The 19,338-nt window shown below is 37.4% G+C and overlaps 1 protein-coding gene across 4 annotated transcripts in view; it reads left to right on the top strand.

The window, feature by feature from the left end:
• Positions 1 to 19,338, top strand: part of LOC105385676 — a 38,694-nt gene that overhangs the window by 14,381 nt on the left and 4,975 nt on the right. For all 4 annotated transcript variants that reach the window (XM_038113379.2, XM_038113375.2, XM_038113376.2 and 1 more), the window contains one exon: positions 14,175 to 14,325. In XM_038113379.2, coding sequence (XP_037969307.2) covers positions 14,175 to 14,325 — 151 coding nt within the window. The remainder of the gene's footprint in view (positions 1 to 14,174; positions 14,326 to 19,338) is intronic.

Here is a 19,338-nt window from a genome sequence, read left to right on the forward strand (position 1 = left end):
CGTCTTGATATGGGCACATTACCTTTGAAGACCATTAATTTCCTGAATTAGTTTGATTGAAATAAATTCCACCGTAAAACTGCAGCGCGTAGTATGCCTAATTACTAAGTACCTGAGATCACAAGTGTTCAACTATGAAATTTGATTAAACGCTCCTTCTAACAACCGTTTATGAAATCGTGTCAAAATTGGTAGGTAGGTCTATTAAATTTAATAAAAACATAGTTTTTGTGTTTTTGTTAGATGTGCAATTACGGAAGACAATGTTTTCAAACCACCTTGATACTTGATTGCATTCAAAGTGTTAGATATTTAAATTGGCGTACTAAATCACACAAAACATGTATGAATAATTTACCTAAATACCGCGCACAACTATGTACTCGTTATGTGCTTAAGCTGGGATGAGGCAACTATAATATTGTAATAAGTCTAATGTTAGCTACATAGACTTACATTGAATTTGATTTTTTGAAAGTTATTGGTATTCAGCAAGTGTGTAGTTCCGGCATCGGTCTTAGCACTAGTGTAGCACAAGAAGAATCAAAATATACTGAATCAATATAGATTTTCTGCGCTACAAAATAATGTTTCTTGTTTTGTCTATAGATACGTAGAATATAATAAACACCATCCTTCTAAGACTTAGCTTTCATGTTTATTTATTTATTTTATTTATTTATTTATTTAAAGGAAAACTTACAGCTAGAGATATCAGTAAAAATAGCAAAGTATGAGACAGACAGCCAATTACAAGTTTCCACATGTAAGAAACAAAATATTGCCATTATGCCTAATAAGTTCTACTTATTTCAGTGAATAGTAATAAATAAAAGTAAAAAACATTAAAATAGCCTTAAATAATAACTTTACGTAACTATAAGTGAGATTACAAATAAATGAAGTGAATGTGCCTATTACACAAAATATCTATATAAATATCTACCTACTTAACAAATTTAGAGCTGAATTTGTCGGTCAGACAGAAGTATGCCATTTTAGGGTTACTAACAAATAAGTCAAGACCTGGGTATTCTCTGGTCAGGGAGTTAAATGATCGTGAGGCTCTTAAAAGAAATGAGTTCTGTCGGTAGTTTGTGTGAACTACTGGTACATGCAAAATAGTCTTTTGTCTCATTTGACGATCGGGGGCTAATATGTTAATTTTACCTAATAAATCCGGACAGTCAATTTTATTTTGAGCGATCTTTAAAATAAATGCGATGTCTGCTGCGTCACGCCGTATATAGAGGGGCAATAAATGGAGTTTGTTACACATAAATTCGTATTGACCTTTAGGGATTCTGAATTTATAACCTAAGTATTTAATAAATTTTCTTTGAATTGATTCGATCTGTGATATATATACATTATATAGTGGATTCCAAACCTGACTCGCATATTCTAAATTACTCCTGACAAGGGAGCAGTATAGAATTTTTAAGGACTTCATCATTTTGAAATTTTTACAGGAGCGAATAAGAAAGCCCAATGCTTTGTAGGATTTTTTTACTATAGTTTGAACATGTGTATCAAAGATAAGCTTGGAATCCATTGTTACTCCTAGGTCTCTTATTTCGGAACAATTGGAAATTGATTGGTGGTTCAGCTTGTAACTATTTAAATATATATTTCTTTTCCGACTAAATGTAATAGAAAAGCATTTAGATACGTTGATGTCTAATTTGTTATGGCGACAGTATTGTTCCACTCTATCAAGGTCATCCTGAAGCAAAGAGCAATCTAGAGAGTCATTAACTACTCTAAATACTTTCATATCGTCCGCAAAGAGGAGAAAGTCGGAGTAACGGAAGCAAGTATCTATGTCATTTATGAAAATAACGAACAATAAAGGTCCCAACAATGATCCTTGAGGAACTCCTGACGGAATATCTGTCCATAAAGATTTATAGCCATTTAGTACTACTGCCTGAGTTCTGTTACAAATGTATGAAGAAAACCAACGATACAGATCACCTCGAATGCCAGCCATAAGTAACTTTTTTAGTAACATTTTGTGATCGATGCGGTCAAACGCCTTACTGTAATCAGTATAGATTGCATCAACGTTATTGTTACTTTCCATTTCCTTGCTAATAAACTCATTTAACAGTACCAGGTTAGAAACGGTGGAGCGATGCCTTAAAAAACCATGTTGCTGGTGATTAAAAGTAAGTTTAAGTGAAACGTAGACTTCATTATAGACTATTCGTTCAAATACTTTTGCTACTAAACATAATTTTGAAATAGGTCGATAGTTGTCTACCTGATTTTTAGGACCCTTTTTATGAATAGGACTGATAAAAGCCGATTTCCAGATCACAGGAACTACGCCTTCAGCTAAGGATCTTCTAAATAGAGTGGCTATGGGGACTGATAGCGACTTTGAGCATTTGATGAGGAATATCGCTGGTAGATCATCTGGTCCTGCTGATTTATTGGAATCAATTGAACTCAATAGCTTGTGGACAGCGTCTTCGGTTATTTCTATAGAGCTTACGTCCGCAATATTAGGAGTCGCATCGTCCACAGTACCACCATCCGCATTTTGATCAGGCTCCGGTTGAAGAAATGTCGAATGAAAGTAGGAGGAAAATAAATTGCTTATTTCATCTCCAGAAGAAGATGAGTTTCCTAGATAGTTCATAGTGGATGGGAATGAGGACCCTTTACGTTTGTTCTTTATAAAAGACCAGAAAGCCTTCGGGTTGGTGTGAAGTGAATTTTCGATGCGACTCATGTAACTATCGTAGCACTGTTTTTCAAGACGTTTAACTCTTTCTCTTAGTAACTCGAAAGTTGCCTTGTCACAGAGATTCCCATATTTTTTATATTTCTTGTGAAATTTGAATTTTTCTTTAATTGCTTTAGAAAGAGCTCTACTATACCATGGCGGATATTGGCCAGTATAACCAGTACGTTGAGCAATATGATTATCACGAATTTTATAAATAACATCGTAGAACTTAATTACAGCCTCTTCAACGGATCCACAACTTAGGATTGATAGCCAATCTATATTACAGATTTCATCATTAATAACAGTATAGTCCGCGCGATTGTAGCTATATACTAAGCGAGTTAGTGGACGAAGTGGTTTGAGGTCTATAATTGTAAAAGTGATAGAGAGCGCTTTATGGTGCGGGTCTTCAGGTACAAAAGGGTCAGAGCATGCATCAACAAGCACTTGCTCATTTTCGTTGCAGATGGCCAAATCCAAAATACGGTTAAATTCATTTTTTATATTGTTAAATTGCTGAAGACCACAAAATTGAAGGGTTTCTAAAAAGTTATTTATGTATTCACAAGAGTTTGGTGCTGCTTCGAGATGGTCGTTGATTGTAGTCCAAACAATGTCGCTCATATTAAAGTCACCTAAAATTAAGAATTTATGGGAAGCGTTCGACGTAGTAGCTAGTTCCAAACTATCACAAAAAGCCGATAATTGGTCAACAAACGATAAACCTAGGTTTTCGGCACATAGATATAGCGTACAAATACTAAGGATATAATGAGATTTGGATGTCGGACACCGTAGAGTCACCGTGATCCAAAGATCCTCGGCAGATGAACGCCAATTGGGTTGTTCATGTGCGATAAGTTGCTTCTTAATCGCGATTAAAACCCCTCCCCCGCGCTCTTGTTTTGTGCGGGCGTAATCGCGATCGCGCCTCCAGACACAATAACGGTCGTCAAATAATTCCGTATCGAAAAAACCGTCGTTTAACCAGGTTTCTGTTAAAGTTATTATGTCGTAATTATTGATTCTTACGTTTCTAGAGAAAATATCTGTTTTGGTGCGTAGGCCCCTGACATTTTGATGATATATTTTTAAGTTAGGCATTGTAATAAGTAACTAAGTTGAAAACTAACTTGATTAACAACATTATAAGATAGCAATCCGGAACAGAACTCATTTCATCATGGAACTCCACTTCAAATATAGCAGTCAAAACAATGTTGAAAATATAAACGTGACCAACTATAATTATAACGACACTAAAGTATAAATTCAGTAGATTGATTTCAATACAGGTAGAGACACCCAAAAAATAGAAAGCAAGGCACACAACATAAATAGCTAATAAAAACAAATACATAAGAGACTTAGAATATACAGTACAACAGACCAACACTGACAAATAATTATTTTTCGGCACAATCAAACTTAATCTTAACTGCCAAAAGAACCTGATTAGTTGAGTTTGTTTAAATCTTCGATGGATCTGATTGTTAAAACTGGTGCAGAGTCATTTTTCCGAATATGGATCTTGGCATGTTTCACCCAGACATAGAGGTAATTCTTATCGCGCGCAAGTTGCTTGGTTCTACTTAGCAGCTTCTTGTTATTGGGTGATAAGTGGTCGTTTATGTAAATTCGTTGGTCGCAGTTAGCAAAGCCGATATCACAAGCTTTAGTAGTTTTCCTAGCTCTTGCTGCGGCCACGAAGTCCTCCTTTACGTATCTATTTACGAAGCCAAGTAGAATTGATTTTTCCTTTGTATTAAAAACAGGCACACGAGAAACAAAGTTAATGTTGGCCTTAGAAATGGGTACGTTTAAGTGCTCGCTAAGGGTCTCGACTATCTTGAAGAGATTTTCATTATTCTTGAGTGGCACTCCTTTAATCTCGACGTTGTTCAGCCTTGACCATTGGTCTTTTTCATTGAAATCCTGCTGAACCAACCCCATGGTAGATTGTGTACTTGTTAGAGCTTCCTTCACGACCTCCAATGACGTAACCCTGTCCGTGAGCACAACGAGTTTCGACTCGAAATCGTCTATTTTCTGGCCCGCGAACTCACAACTTTTAACCACTTCCATCATGTTAGACTTTAGCTCGTTTACATCGGAAATAAGCTTAGGCAGCACATCCAATTTTTTTGTTAGAATATCTAGGCGACTGATAATTTCATCAAGGGAAGCTTCTTTATGTTTTATTGGACTTTGAACTCTCGGAGATGAAATTCTGCATCTTGGACACTTCCATCCAGCTCTGCGCTCAGCCCCTAAGTTGCGGTAACCTCGCTCAGTAATATTAGCGCAACCAAAACACAATTCTTTTTTACACCCGGAACAGGTGACCCCATCGCCACATGAGACGTTGCAATCAAGACACAACATAACTGACTGGTCAAAATGAAGCAAAAGCTCAAGCCAAGCCCCTAGTACAAGCAGCACAATCAGTAGCACAGGCGTGCGTAAGTCGAATTTACTGCTTCGACGACGTCGCTCACTCCGTAGCAATATCTCGTAGCACGTAGATCAAAGCTCTTAGACAGAATCCGTACGCTAATTTTAGCGGGCGCGCTACGGTTCCGATAGCCAAGCGGTTAAGGCGTCAGGAACTAAGTTCACTCACCGGAGAGGCACGGGTTCGATCCTCGGCAAAGCGTCTTCCACTTTTCTAATTTTCTTAATTAGACTACGTCCACTCAACACGCAGCTAAGGCAAATGTAGCTGTCTCACTTCAGACACGCCCAGTAGGAGGAGCTTGCCGTAAGTTATCCACAAGATAGAGCAGGAAACGGCCGCAAGGGTCCTCGACCAATCACGATTTAAATAAATACAATTTAAAACTATTAAGAACACAGAGAAGTACGTGTACTCGTAAGGCTGGCCAAAAGAGAACTGAACTATGTTACTGAAAGTGTTGGTCTTTATCAATATCTAGACTATGTACTACTTATATTATTGATTTGTAATATCATCACCAATACATTTTTGTAGCGTCCGACTCCACAGTACATACATGATGAATAAGTTATTACATTCGGTGTGTCATCACGTCGCCGTCCACTCGGCCCGTCGCTTGTCGGTAAAGTTCATTAGGTTAAGTCTTATTTCTCGGGTGACCAACTTTATTTTAATACCAACTTCATGAAGTGTCAGTGCAAAAGAAACGTCTCGACAAATTATAACACCCAACGTCTACGACTGAGCTCTTAGGTATTTTGAATTCAATCTCTTAGGTAGTTAGAAGATTTGTGACTTTGGTACAATGGTTGTCATTGGTTAAAAACATGCAGACAGATTTTTGTATGTGACACAAATGTTGTTCGTATATTGATGTAAGGATGTGTGGTCTTAGGTGGGTACCTACCCCGTTCAGCCAACTCTAACTTACAATTTTTCTGTAAACAGAGTGCAAATACAATGAATTCAAAACTGCCAATATATTTTTTATGTTACCGACACATTTTTACACGAGAGCTGACCTTAATTTAAGCACGCACTTGGCCATTTCTTTCATTAGCCCGCTAAAGGGCTCTCAGTAATGATCCATAAAATCATAACCCTCAAAATGATGGAGACGCCAGATGTCAGATAACGAACGAAGGTGAGCAAGCAGCCTTATGTAGGAGCCTCCTACATCACACGCCTTCAGTTTTAGGGTCACTGAGTCACCAAATAAGTGGTACAAGAATATCATCGATCATAATTACATGTGAAAATTGCATTGACACTTTTCTATTGTCAGCTTTTGGCTTGCCTGTCGGTTATGGCGTAATGGATTTGATACATTTTAATAAAGATCGCAAACGGCTATCGCTTTTAATTTTATGAATTGTTCCACATTGTATATGAAGCTATTTTTCGCGTTAATTGTAGCAATAAAAATGCTTGATAGATATATTAGTCAGTGGCATGACTTTTAAAGGAAAGCTATAAAATTGAGATGATTTAATTTTCATTGATTCAATAAACGAACTCGCTTCGTGGCCTTTTTAGGCAGCAGTAAAACTAGAACTAAAAAGGAAGTGTTTTATTTTTATACTGACAGTAACACAGATGAGGTAAATGGTGGATTGACTAGATAATGAAGATGGATAGACAAATGCGGTGCGGATAGACATACAAAGATTTAAATAAATTAATAGCTTATCACGAATCACTGTGTTAGCGCGGTCTATGTTAGGTATCTTGCTTACAGTTACAGAAATACATATAAGTAGTGGTGTAAGTACATAAAACTTTACCTACCAGGTAGGTTTTAGGCAGTTATTAAAGTATTGTATACGAGTATCAATTCTGTTTTACCCAGAGCGGTGGTCCACCTGGTGGTGACCATTGATGCTTTGCTCCATGAACGCCTCAATAAAGACGTTAAGTACATTTTACAATTCTTCCATAAATTTTATATTAAATGAATGCAAATACATATGTATAAATACATAGGTATGTATAATGGCAAAACAGATTATCATTTTTATGATACATGAACAGAAATGTCACACTCAATCACGTCTTGGTGACTTGGCCTTTCTATATGTTTGGGATACACACTGATACTACATACATATTATTATACACTTTAAACTTATAACACTCCTATTTTACACTAACTATAATAAAAACTAGCTAAGTCATCGATTCATTGCAAGTGCAGTCACGTGCTTTTAAAGATTCCACATCGATCGACTCCGGCGTCCAACCTCATAAATAAACAACCAATGATTTACTATAATTACACGGCGATAAATACGTTTACGTAACACGACTGATGCGCTTTAATAAGGCAAAAGGTGAAAAACCACCTGACGCGGTGCCACAACCGGGAATTCGTCTTTTTCTGTCGAAATGTTCGACTCTTGCGCAACGTCGTCGGTGCACTTCAAAGGAACATGGAAAACATGCTTTTTTGGTCTTATGGTTTTACTTATCGTGGCTTAAAAACAGCAGTTACACCTCGTAAAAGGCTTTATTAGCGAACAGATAAGCGTTATGGATTTCAAGTGGATAAAATAAGTGAAATTGTAGGTGTATTAGGTAAATCTAAGTGCAGTCGAGACCTTTTTCACCGGTGCAACTATTCATCAAATTCAACATAATCATCTTCTTCTTCATCAGCCTATAGTCTAATCTACTGCTGTACGTAGGCCGGTGGGCCTCTTCCTAAGCACGCCACGGGATGCGATCTATAGTTTTTTTTAATCCAATAATTACCAGCCACCTTTCGCAAGTCGTCACACAATCATGATCGTTTTAAATAGACATGGATTTAATCCAATATTATTACTGCACTTAATTTTCCCAAGTTGAAAAGTCTCAAATATCGTAGCATCAAGATAAATGAGAAACGAATGGTAACCTTTTACCCGAAAAATGGCCCATCCAATAGTGATAAAAGTTCTGCAGAGACATGATCGTAAAAGTCAGTTTGGGACCTGAATCATTCATTTTGGCGCAGTAAATGCATTTTATTGTTATCAGTGTCAAAAATAACAAATGTGGTGCCAGCTGTAAGGTTGCTGACATAAATTACTGTCTTCTCAAGTTCATTTAACATTGTTTTACTGTGATTTAGTGTCCATTCGTATACCCGACTGTCAAAAAGAGGTAAGTTTAAACTTGACATAAAAATTCTAGCAACATTATTAGTGATCTTTATGCAGTCTCATAGCGGACATAGCTCCGAAGTACCCATTCTCACAATGTTATTAAAAATCCTGATAAAATCATTGTAAGTCATTCACCTACAAGACAACACCCATAATATAAAAAGGGAATTATTAGTAACTGTTCTTCATAATAAATGGTTTATTTAACCATCACATTGAAGGTCAGAAACTAAATTAAACGTCAGATTTACCTCTGATAAGACCCTTTCCCACTCTTTCTATGAGACAATGGTTTGGTTTACTCAAGAAGAAACATAAGTAGCTTTATAATTTGCATCAGAAGTAATTTGTTCAGGTTCACTTTATTGCAATATTAAGACGAGGTTTAATCAAAATGGTAATACTGCGCTGAGCCCAAAATAAACTGTTCAATATTTGCTCATTTTTGGTTAGAGGTACTACGGTGTCACAAGTGCTACTAATCAAAAACAAATTATTATCAGCGCTTAAACTCCGTGAACCAATTGTAAAGAGTGTACTCTAATTCTATGTATAGGTTTTTTTATCATCTCTTGTTGTTGAAACTGCGACAAAAATAAATAATGTGAATTAATAAGAAAACAAGCCTTCCCGAGTGATATATCAAGATGAATAATAGCAAAATACTCTTTGGGGAAATTCACAGTACAAGCGGGTCCAAATATATTTAAAGGCTAATAACTCGAACAATAGCGTTCGCACGCTACCGGCGCTCTTTCAAATTACCCATTACAGAATGTAACCTTGACATATAAAGCAGACTATCGCACATCTCTCAAATTGTAACATGAAACAAGGCATTTATCTTCATTTCAACCATCCTTTAAATGCGACTACGTTGAGACTATTTGTTCTAGTTGATTGTGTCATAACATAACTATTAGCAACTAGTATAGCCATAGTAGCTGGTTGCTATATGTATAAATATAATATAATAAAGGATCGATCGTAACTGACATGAGCAGTCACCTTTAAATTTTAAAAAGGTTGCGAAAAGGTAACATTGCAAATGGTACTTGTAATGAAATAGTTGGTGTCATATTTACACTCGACAAATTGCAAGATACAAACTATTATTTATTTTGAATGTTCAGTTAGGATATTAAATTATTAAATTCGTTATCATCATTAAGTATCAACTTCGTACTGTATATTTTTATACCTTACTAGCGGTTCTAGACACGAACAGGCATGTATAATTAAAGTAATTAGTTAATTACGTACTGTGGGTCACCCCTATTTATCCTGTTTGACTGAACACCTTAGGTCTGATAGCTAATAGATAGGTTAGATTGATATTGATAAAGGCCGAGGATAAAGTTTAGCGATTATTTGCTCTATGTGGTGTAGTAGTTTAAACTTTACCACACCCACGAACCTTATTAATTTCTATACTTATGTCTCCAATCATTCAGAATACTTACAGTTTGTGCGACTCAATACCTATTACAAATTATCCCGTCTAGTTCATAAACATTTTCCACAATTTTCCTCAACGTTCCAAACAACTACGTGTACTATACAGATTCAAGGAACCGCGCGATGCGAGCGGAAGGAAAAACTCCTAGTTCCGTTCAGCCAATTACTAATTACTAGCATAACTATGCTAATTACACATAATTATACTCGCAATTCCACAAATAAGAGTTTTTTGTTATGAATGTTATTTAGGAACAAGAAGGAAGAGTATACCTACGTATTTCGTAGGCGTCGAACTTTCCATACAAAAGAATTCAACGGGCGCAAAGTTCTTGTCCAATTGTCCATGCATTATGGAAGTGTCCTGTTGTGATTTAGAATAAAATAAATAAATATTTTTTATTCCAAAAAAGCTTATCTAATTACAAATTACATCTGTGCCTGAACTAGGCCAGAGACCTGTACATCAGGCATCAGCGCTCCTCCAATAGAATATAATAATAAAGCTGTGCAAATTCAAGTAGGTACTCAATATGATTAGAATAACTATTTGATATAAATGGGTTCAATGTAATATTATCATTTTAATATTGTAAAAGAGTAAAACATTTAGTTTTTTATTAAATAGATCATGCTGCAATAAATAACAACTCAGACATGACTGATATAATCAAATTCATAAACTATTAATATTATTATGTATAACATAAAAGACTTAACTAGATCATAAATTGCCAATGGTCTACTGAACTTGTCGATAATACTTAATTAATATCGCCTTGAACTATTGTAGTGTCTAGTTTGATGAGTTTTATTTGGTTTTTATGCAAATTTACATCTTAATATCGATCCAATAATATCATCTTGCACTTATGATGTAAGTAAATTTCAATTATGAATATTTCATTTATCAGTAGCTCTGTATGAGTAATAGGTAGGTACGGCTGCATTTTTTATAATGTTGAATAATGAAATGAGAGCTAGAATATCGTGAGAGCAACGGCCTATGAAATGAAAAGTTATTTAGAAGAACAAAATACAATATGGCGCATAGAGTGACCATACACACCTATTCATTTGAAACTGATAAGACAAGTATGATTCTATACGAGATGATGATATAGTAATATATGACCCCGATACTATATTAGTAGCCAATTCTACATTAGTGACACCATGCATGAGAATTACATATTTCTTAAAATTATAACAATACAACACAACGCATTTATTAACAACACATTCATTTGATAAATTCAAGTTCATAACTTCAATAACCATAAATTATTTTCAACCATATATTATTGTAATTTAAAATTTACTGTATACTTAAATTGTAGTTTTTTTTTATATGAATTACATCCACTATAAGGCACATTCACATTGATTATTTAACAGTATCATTATAAACAAGAGTCATGCTCACCCTACTCAGCCGACTGGCAGGTCAAGGCTCGACACAGACTCGATTCTGAACGCAGCATTGTCTGTGGCCGCCATTATTTACGCGCTAAAATTGTCGCGGTGAAACGGAAGGAAACTGTTTTTTTTTTTCTAAACTTACAGGCAACTTGCAATTCGATATGTGAATTGTCTGCATTGTTTTGTTAGTATTGTGAACGTTCAATAGCGGTTTACGGTACGGATTAGTGTGTTAGAGGTAGGTTTTCCTCTTAATCTGAAGTTAATTTACGGAGAGTAAAAGAATAGTAGCTAGGTAGGTACTAATCTTTTATATGTACTACCTACGCAAAAATCTGTCAAATATTTATGGATGATGTATAAGTACTTATTATTTTTAAAGTAAGCCGTCCTATATATTTAAATGTCAGATATAAATAAAGAATGCGGAAACGGATCGCTCCACATGTGTCGATGTACCGACAGACGGGACCAACCTTGAACTATTAGAACTGTATCGAGTCTTATCAAAATATTATTTTCGTGACCTATATTTATGTGAATGAGATAAAAAAAACATGCTATACATAATATCCATTAGCATAATATAATGTACTTATAATGACTTATAAAAAGTATATTATTATTATGATTCAAATCTGCTTGAACAATTTGTAGCCGAATATAGTTAATAATTCGCTGAATCTGATGCATAATGATCCCTTGCTGGTTTATGCATTCTTGTAATTATTTTACATAATAATGATTGTTAGCTACTACTTTAGTAAAGTAAGTGCTTAATTAATGAATTAATAACATGTTTAGTTGACTGTTGATGTGAACTTTTTCGACATTGACCGAATAATTATGTCGGAATATTACAGTGTTTAGATGTAAGTACCTATATACGTTACTTGATTGATAACGTCAAACGTAAATCTTTATAATAATTTACCTTAGCACAGTAATTATTTATTTTTATAACCTACCAGTCATTATGAAAAACATATCAAATTCTAATACGATACATTTGTATGTTATTAATCTTATTAACAAATAAAATTGGAAAATACTAAACCGATTCCAAAAAGTATTTAACATTAATCCTAATTCTAATTTACATTACGGATTTTCCAAAGATCTTAGCCCTTATTAGAAAATTTTCAAATATTACTTCCGGTTTACATGAAGCTTGCAAGAAAGCTTATTGGAACGGCGGCGTAACAATTCCCATCTCTTATTTTTTGTTTAAATGCTTTTATACAGAGTGTTGATTAATAATTACTTAGTCCTTGGTATATTTTCTACTCAGTAGGTAAGTACTTACCTGCCTAAACCAAGTAGGTACTTTATTACAATTATAAACGCTCGTCAGCCTGGCACTAGGAACATTACCGTGCGGCCAAATCGTGTCTCACTCTGATGATGATTGGCATGTAAATTCAAATCTTCTTCAAATAACCATATTAAAATGTCATAATTTGTTCCTGGTCTTCAACTAATAGCTTAGACACCTCAACATGCATCATCAAGCTAATTGTCTTCAACGCCGGTGGTTTATTTAAAGCATAAACGTTGTAATTACAGAGGATTATCAAATGAAGGTGTAAATGTTTGAGGCACGGATAGCCCAAACAAAGGTGATAATCATGTGGTTTTACTTCCTTACCGGAAGAGTTGATAAACTATGTTTGTAGTATATAATTTTAATTAATAGTTTTTCCTATGTCTTCTCATTAAGAATTACTTATAAAAAGTGTACTTCAACATTGGCTTTATTCCATGACTAAAGATATTTCTCGATTTGAATTATCAACACAATCCATGAGCTTTTTTATATTATCCGACTTTTTCAGGAAGAAAAACTTTGCTACAGATTTTAGTCCAGGGTTTAACGATCGGTGATTAGTCAACAGGATTTCGTCATGCTGAATGCGGAAATTGCATGCAGGTCCACCTGTGGTCGACGCTACCACAAGCGCCAAGGGGGTCACTGTAACTTACGAAAAAGTAGGTTTCTGAGCGCTGCTTCGCCAACCACCACGACCGTATTCCGATTGTATTAACGTACCGATTCCATGACAGGTATCATTTGCCCATTCTTTGTAAAGATAAAGTAACCTTCCAAGTTAGCTCACCGTCTCAGGCTCAACGTAAATAAGATTTGCTCCGTAAATGACTTAACAAGTGAATAATGAAATTAGCTCGTCTGCGGTCTGGCAGATTAGCCTCATTATAAATAACTAGCAGTGAATATTGCCGACTTGGCAGATGATATAATTTATTTAACTATAGTTACGGTTCGGCAATTTACGAGTAAGCGTAAACTCGTGAGTACATAGATAATAACATAATTTATATGCGTTGTTATATTTAGGTATTATTAATTTTTCATGCAGTATAGGTACAGTAGAAGTCCCCAAAAGTATTTCAAACAAATACAAACAAAAGGTCACATAAAGAACAAAGTTTCTACGGATGAGAAAATTTTTACAAGATTTTTCAATCGTTATAAATTTAGGAATCAATCAATCAAATTTCGCTTTACTATATAACTTTTGTAACATGTGTACATCTGTATGCTAAGCTATTTTTAAGTAACTGACAGCATTTCTGAGATTTTCCCTTTGCCACCTTGTTTCTTACGAATCTTCTTCAGCCTATGTCTATCCACTGTGGGTATAGGCCTCCTCCACGTTACGCCATGTCCCACGGTCCTGTGCCACACTTACTCAGTTTGGTCCAGCCACTCTCCTGATGTCATCGGACCAACGGGTCGACGGTCTACCGACTGATCGCCGGCCTCCACTCCGACACTGCCTTGCTCCATCTGCCGTCTTCCCGCCTTGCCAGATGCCCTGCATATCTCCACTTAAGCTTCGTGCGCATCTCACGAATAATCTTATTCTTTTAATGTTAATTTAGTGTTTTTTTTCTTTCTTGCTAACCCCCGGTTTACCCCCTTCCCCAGGTGTACCACATGTGCGACGGGCTCGGCCGGCAGTTCTCGTACACGTGCCCCAACACCACGCTGTTCCAGCAGCGGATGCTGGTCTGCGACCACTGGTACATGGTCAACTGCTCGCGCTCCGAGCGGGACTACGACGCCAACCTGCTTATTGGTGAGTCGTGATTGTATCCTCCACGCTGATGATGATGATGATGATGATGTCCTCCTCATCGTGATCTGATGAAGCCGCCGCAGAAGTCCTACTAGCCCCTGATGATCCTCAGGGGCTAGTAGGACTTCTGCGGCGGTGGGCGCAGATGTGACTAGCGAAACCCAGGCTTGTGGCAAAGTTCTCGTTACAAGGATTCCAGGCTGATACGGTTACGGCCACTACTGTTGGGTAAGGAGGCGCCTTAGGACCTTTAGCGTCTTCCCACTTAACGGTGCAACTGACCGCGGCCCCGCTATTCCCCTGCCCTGCAAGTGCTTTTAATACAAATCATTACAAATACAAATCATTTATTCAAAAACAAGTTATTTGTTACAAGTATGTAAGGCCACATCCTTTTAAGTTTTGAAAACCTGTATTAGGATATGACCGCTCTTCCAAAAGAAAGTATATAAAAATAACTTGCAAATAATTATAATTATATTAAATATATATACAGCATGCAGTGAAAATTTAAATTAACATTAAATTTGACTACGTGAAAATTATTATAAGTACTACCTAAATTTTAAACTATAAAGACTCGTTTAGGATCAGCTATATAAAATAACAATTCATAAATAAGTACAAATAGTTAGTTAATGAGACTTGAGTGTAGATTGCTAAATGTGTGGATAGGAAAGGTACGGTAACTGGAAGAGACAAAGAGTGCAATTTTGTGCCCAATTATTGCGATTGTTTACGTTTATGTACAAGAAATATTTTCAAGTTTCATACACATCAATCAAAGCGTATTGTGTCCGAAATCTTGGTGTCCTGTGCATACTTATGCTTAGGTTCCCGAAATACTTGATTATAGCTGCTGATGCAAACTTAGATGTATGTACATATATATTTTATAATCTTAACAAAAGCTACCAAGACATCTGTTATCTCTATACAATATGAATAAAATCGTAGATATATATTGTACATACTGAACGGTACTTCGGAATTATTTATTACTGTCACTTATAGCCAAAAGGATAGTAAAAGTGAACGCAAATGGAAAGGAGAATGGCTCTACTATTTGTCCAGACTCTCGTCTCGGCACACTGTGCGGCCACAGTCCACAACAACACACAACAATACCATTGTGTGCCCGGCTCGTGCCAGTGTGGAGTACACGTATTGTACTATGTACGACTGTACGTATTGTACGTACCTACCACACTTTTACTATTTCGTAAGTGACAACGTTATCATTTGAAAAACTTACTCGTTTCAGAACTACATAGGGAGGAGGTAGGTATCTAAACTTTTTTAAATACATAGCCATATTGAAACAAGGTTGCAGAATGTGTTTTACTAACTATTTGTGGGTTAAATAAGATGTTTTTACTTCTTCTAGTTTATTATTAAGTAGGCGAATCTTTAGATATTATCCATTATATCGCACAATTTATTCACATACCTTAGTACCTACGTAACTAAATAATGATAAGATCTCACAAGCTCGATCTCAAGGATTACCTACATTTGCAAACATTTATCTAATCTAACCCACCGACCCTAAATCCATTAGATAGATGGTACATCTTGTACAAGCTACTTACTCAGCAACTGTAATGTTAGTACTAAGGTCATTTAATTCATTATTAACTTAACTAAAACTTAAAGCTTTGATCTTAGTAACTAAATAACGGTCCGAAATAACATGAATTGCTAGTTAAAGAAGGCGAAGATATAGTAGAGTGTACTATATGTCGCAGCGTTGGCAGACAAACGCCGCATCGATGTTGATTTGAGCGTGTAAACGCGTCGTAATCGAATCAGAAACGTCAAGGGATTTTCCTTGGGTAAGGTCGATACAGCCCTGGCAACATTTTAAAAAGTAAGAGGTCACGTGACGTTTAAAAAGTAAAGGGGCCATGCCGCGATTCTGGACTCTGAGCTTGGACGAGTTGGACGTGACACGGGAAACAGTGTGCTGTATCGAACTTGCCGCGTTTCTAAAAGTAATCCGTCTGCATCATCGCGATCTTGCATTGCTACATTAAGTGTTGATTGTAATCTGAATAATCAAGATACGAACTACACGAAGAGCCTATTATTTCCGCCCGCACGATGAATCCACCGCCAGACGAAATGCCCGGCGGACCCCCCTCCCCGTCATCAGATGTGGGATCAGAAGACGCCACCCCACGTGCTTCACACCACGACACGAACTACGAGAAATGACAGCAGCTTCTAGAACAACAGAATCGGAATTTCCTGACGCTTGTTCGAGCTATGAAAACGCCGTCATCTTCGTCCGAGCTGAGGTTACCTGATTACGATCCCAGTAAATCCGATGTCGACGCATGTTCTTGGATGTCGACTGCGGACCTGTGCATCAACGACGAGAATCTGCTAGGCGCACGGCTTATGGTGGCCTTGAGCCGCGCTCTGAAAGGTCATGCGTCCACGTGGCTGTCAACTGTATCTTTCCCTTGGATGACATGGAGTGACTTCACGGAGCTTTTCATACAAAGGTACGAGTGCCCAGAAATACAGCTTCATTCCTCATTAATTTGAGTGACAGTAAACCGAAAGAAAATGGGTGCCTTGCTACTTATGCTGCCTCGCTGATGACTGCAATCATGTCACGCTGGAAGAACATGAATACCGAACAGCTTGCTTTGGCTACAGTGTTGGCACATGTTTCCCGATTTGACCGAAGTGTCCAACGACTGGCTTTCACTACAGAAGTGACTACGCGCAACCAGCTTCAGCAAAAGCTCAAGGCTGTTTCGTTTCTAAAACAGAAAGTAGCTAATGGCGAGGACTACCCCGATAGCAAGATAATGCGCAGCTACAGTGCCTCCGTTTCCATAAAGTGCAACTACTGTGAGAAATTAGGGCACGAGTCCACGTTCTGCCTACAAAGAAGACGTGGTTGGAGGAGACCAGAAGAGCGTTCCCCTTCCCAATCAAGCGACAATTTCAAGAGGATGCCGCCTCCATCTACTGCGAAGACTGCGGTCACTGGCTTCCACTGCCAGGGCCAGGGAAACTTCGCATCCAGCTGTCCAAAGCGTCGCAGAGAGGACCAGGATGCTGCCAGTGGAGGAGCGAGTGGATGCGGTGCAGCCAAGGAGAAGAGGGTCGATCTATGCGTAGTGAGCGCGCCTGCTGGGATGTTGCATTAATCTGGTGAGCTGTTTTCGTTTAAAATATGACTGTAGTTTCAAAGTTTAGAGGCTAGATGTTTCATTACGTGGATGAGGTTAGTGTGACCGGTACTGTGGAATTATTTTCGAGGTTCGAGTCCTGGAACTGTTAATGCGTCGGGTTGCCAGACCTGTTGAGTTTAAAAAAAAGGTTATGACATTGAGGTTGATCAAATTCTGAGGTCCTGTTAAGCTAAGGTCATTAGGGTTATGAACATGCGTCCATGACCTCATTAGGTAAATGTTCGAAAGTTGATTCCCTATTTTTTTATAACGATCTTTTTTATGCTAAGTAATGATGAAGCAATCGATTGAATTGTGTGTTTCTGTGGTGTGTCTTGCTCAATTGTTTAATGGCACTGGAATGACACCGGATGGAGGTGTGCATTCGTGATGAGTACTTGGGTAACCGGATGGAGGTTGCCGGACAAGTGAGCAAGGACCATTGGTAATCAGATACTGATCCGTGTTTTTGTTTAGTACAGAGTTAAAGATAGTGGATTAACTTTCGAGTATGATTTGTTTTGTCTGATACCACTGGTTGGAAGTGGTAGTAGACTGACGCCGGATAGAGGTTGTCTTGAGTCACTATCAGACGCCAGAGAGAGGTTGTCTTGGATGAGAGTATGATTAATTTAAGCTGTGTATACATTCTTCGATTATTTTTAACGTTATAGCTGTTCCATCAATGGGTTTAAGCTGTTTTGAAAATTTCCTTTTGAAACGTGTAACTAATTGAACTTTGATATCCAATTTTGAGATTTAATGACTTTTTGTCTGGTACTGTTCAAGTTAAAGCTTCATAGTTCATCAGTGTGATGAATGCAGAGTTCATGAGCCCACTGCTTTCTTCTCTGACTAGGTCAGGACTGGCCGAGTAAAATTCAGTTACTGCGGTTGTTTTTCTTTCTTTCCAGATAACTCACACGAGGACGTGTGAGATGTCATGATGGCCGTGTCGCAGCGTTGGCAGACAAACGCCGCATCGATGTTGATTTGAGCGTGTAAACGCGTCGTAATCGAATCAGAAACGTCAAGGGATTTTCCTTGGGTAAGGTCGATACAGCCCTGGCAACATTTTAAAAAGTAAGAGGTCACGTGACGTTTAAAAAGTAAAGGGGCCATGCCGCGATTCTGGACTCTGAGCTTGGACGAGTTGGACGTGACACGGGAAACAGTGTGCTGTATCGAACTTGCCGCGTTTCTAAAAGTAATCCGTCTGCATCATCGCGATCTTGCATTGCTACATTAAGTGTTGATTGTAATCTGAATAATCAAGATACGAACTACACGAAGAGCCTATTATTTCCGCCCGCACGATGAATCCACCGCCAGACGAAATGCCCGGCGGACCCCCCTCCCCGTCATATATATTATGGTAGATAACCTCACTGAATAATTTGGAAGCAACGACAAGTAAATAGAGTCCAACAATTTTAGAGTAGCCAGTTAAAGAAAAACGTATTTTATTCGTTGCAGAGGTTGCTAAGTTAGCATTGTGACTCTGTATCTATCTACATCGTGTAGGTACCGCGAGGTTGATAGAAGTTATGGCATTTCAAGTACGAAATGTCAGTAGCTCGTTTAAATAAGCTCTTGCCTTTACCAACAAACCTCAAACAAAATAATACCTTACAATAAGCTTAACTTAACCGCTTCAATAGTTCCCCATTTATAACCATCATCAAGCCCTATTCATAGCTAACCGGCAGCCATATTTGATTTAATGACAGTTAGGCTTAGATTTACAATATACAATCAAGATGAAGTGAAAGCGCAAAAGAAACGTCTCGACAAATAACACCCCACTTCTACCACTGAGCTC

The sequence above is a fragment of the Plutella xylostella genome, chromosome 23 (genome assembly GCF_932276165.1).
Source record: "Plutella xylostella chromosome 23, ilPluXylo3.1, whole genome shotgun sequence".
Taxonomy (NCBI): domain Eukaryota; kingdom Metazoa; phylum Arthropoda; class Insecta; order Lepidoptera; family Plutellidae; genus Plutella; species Plutella xylostella.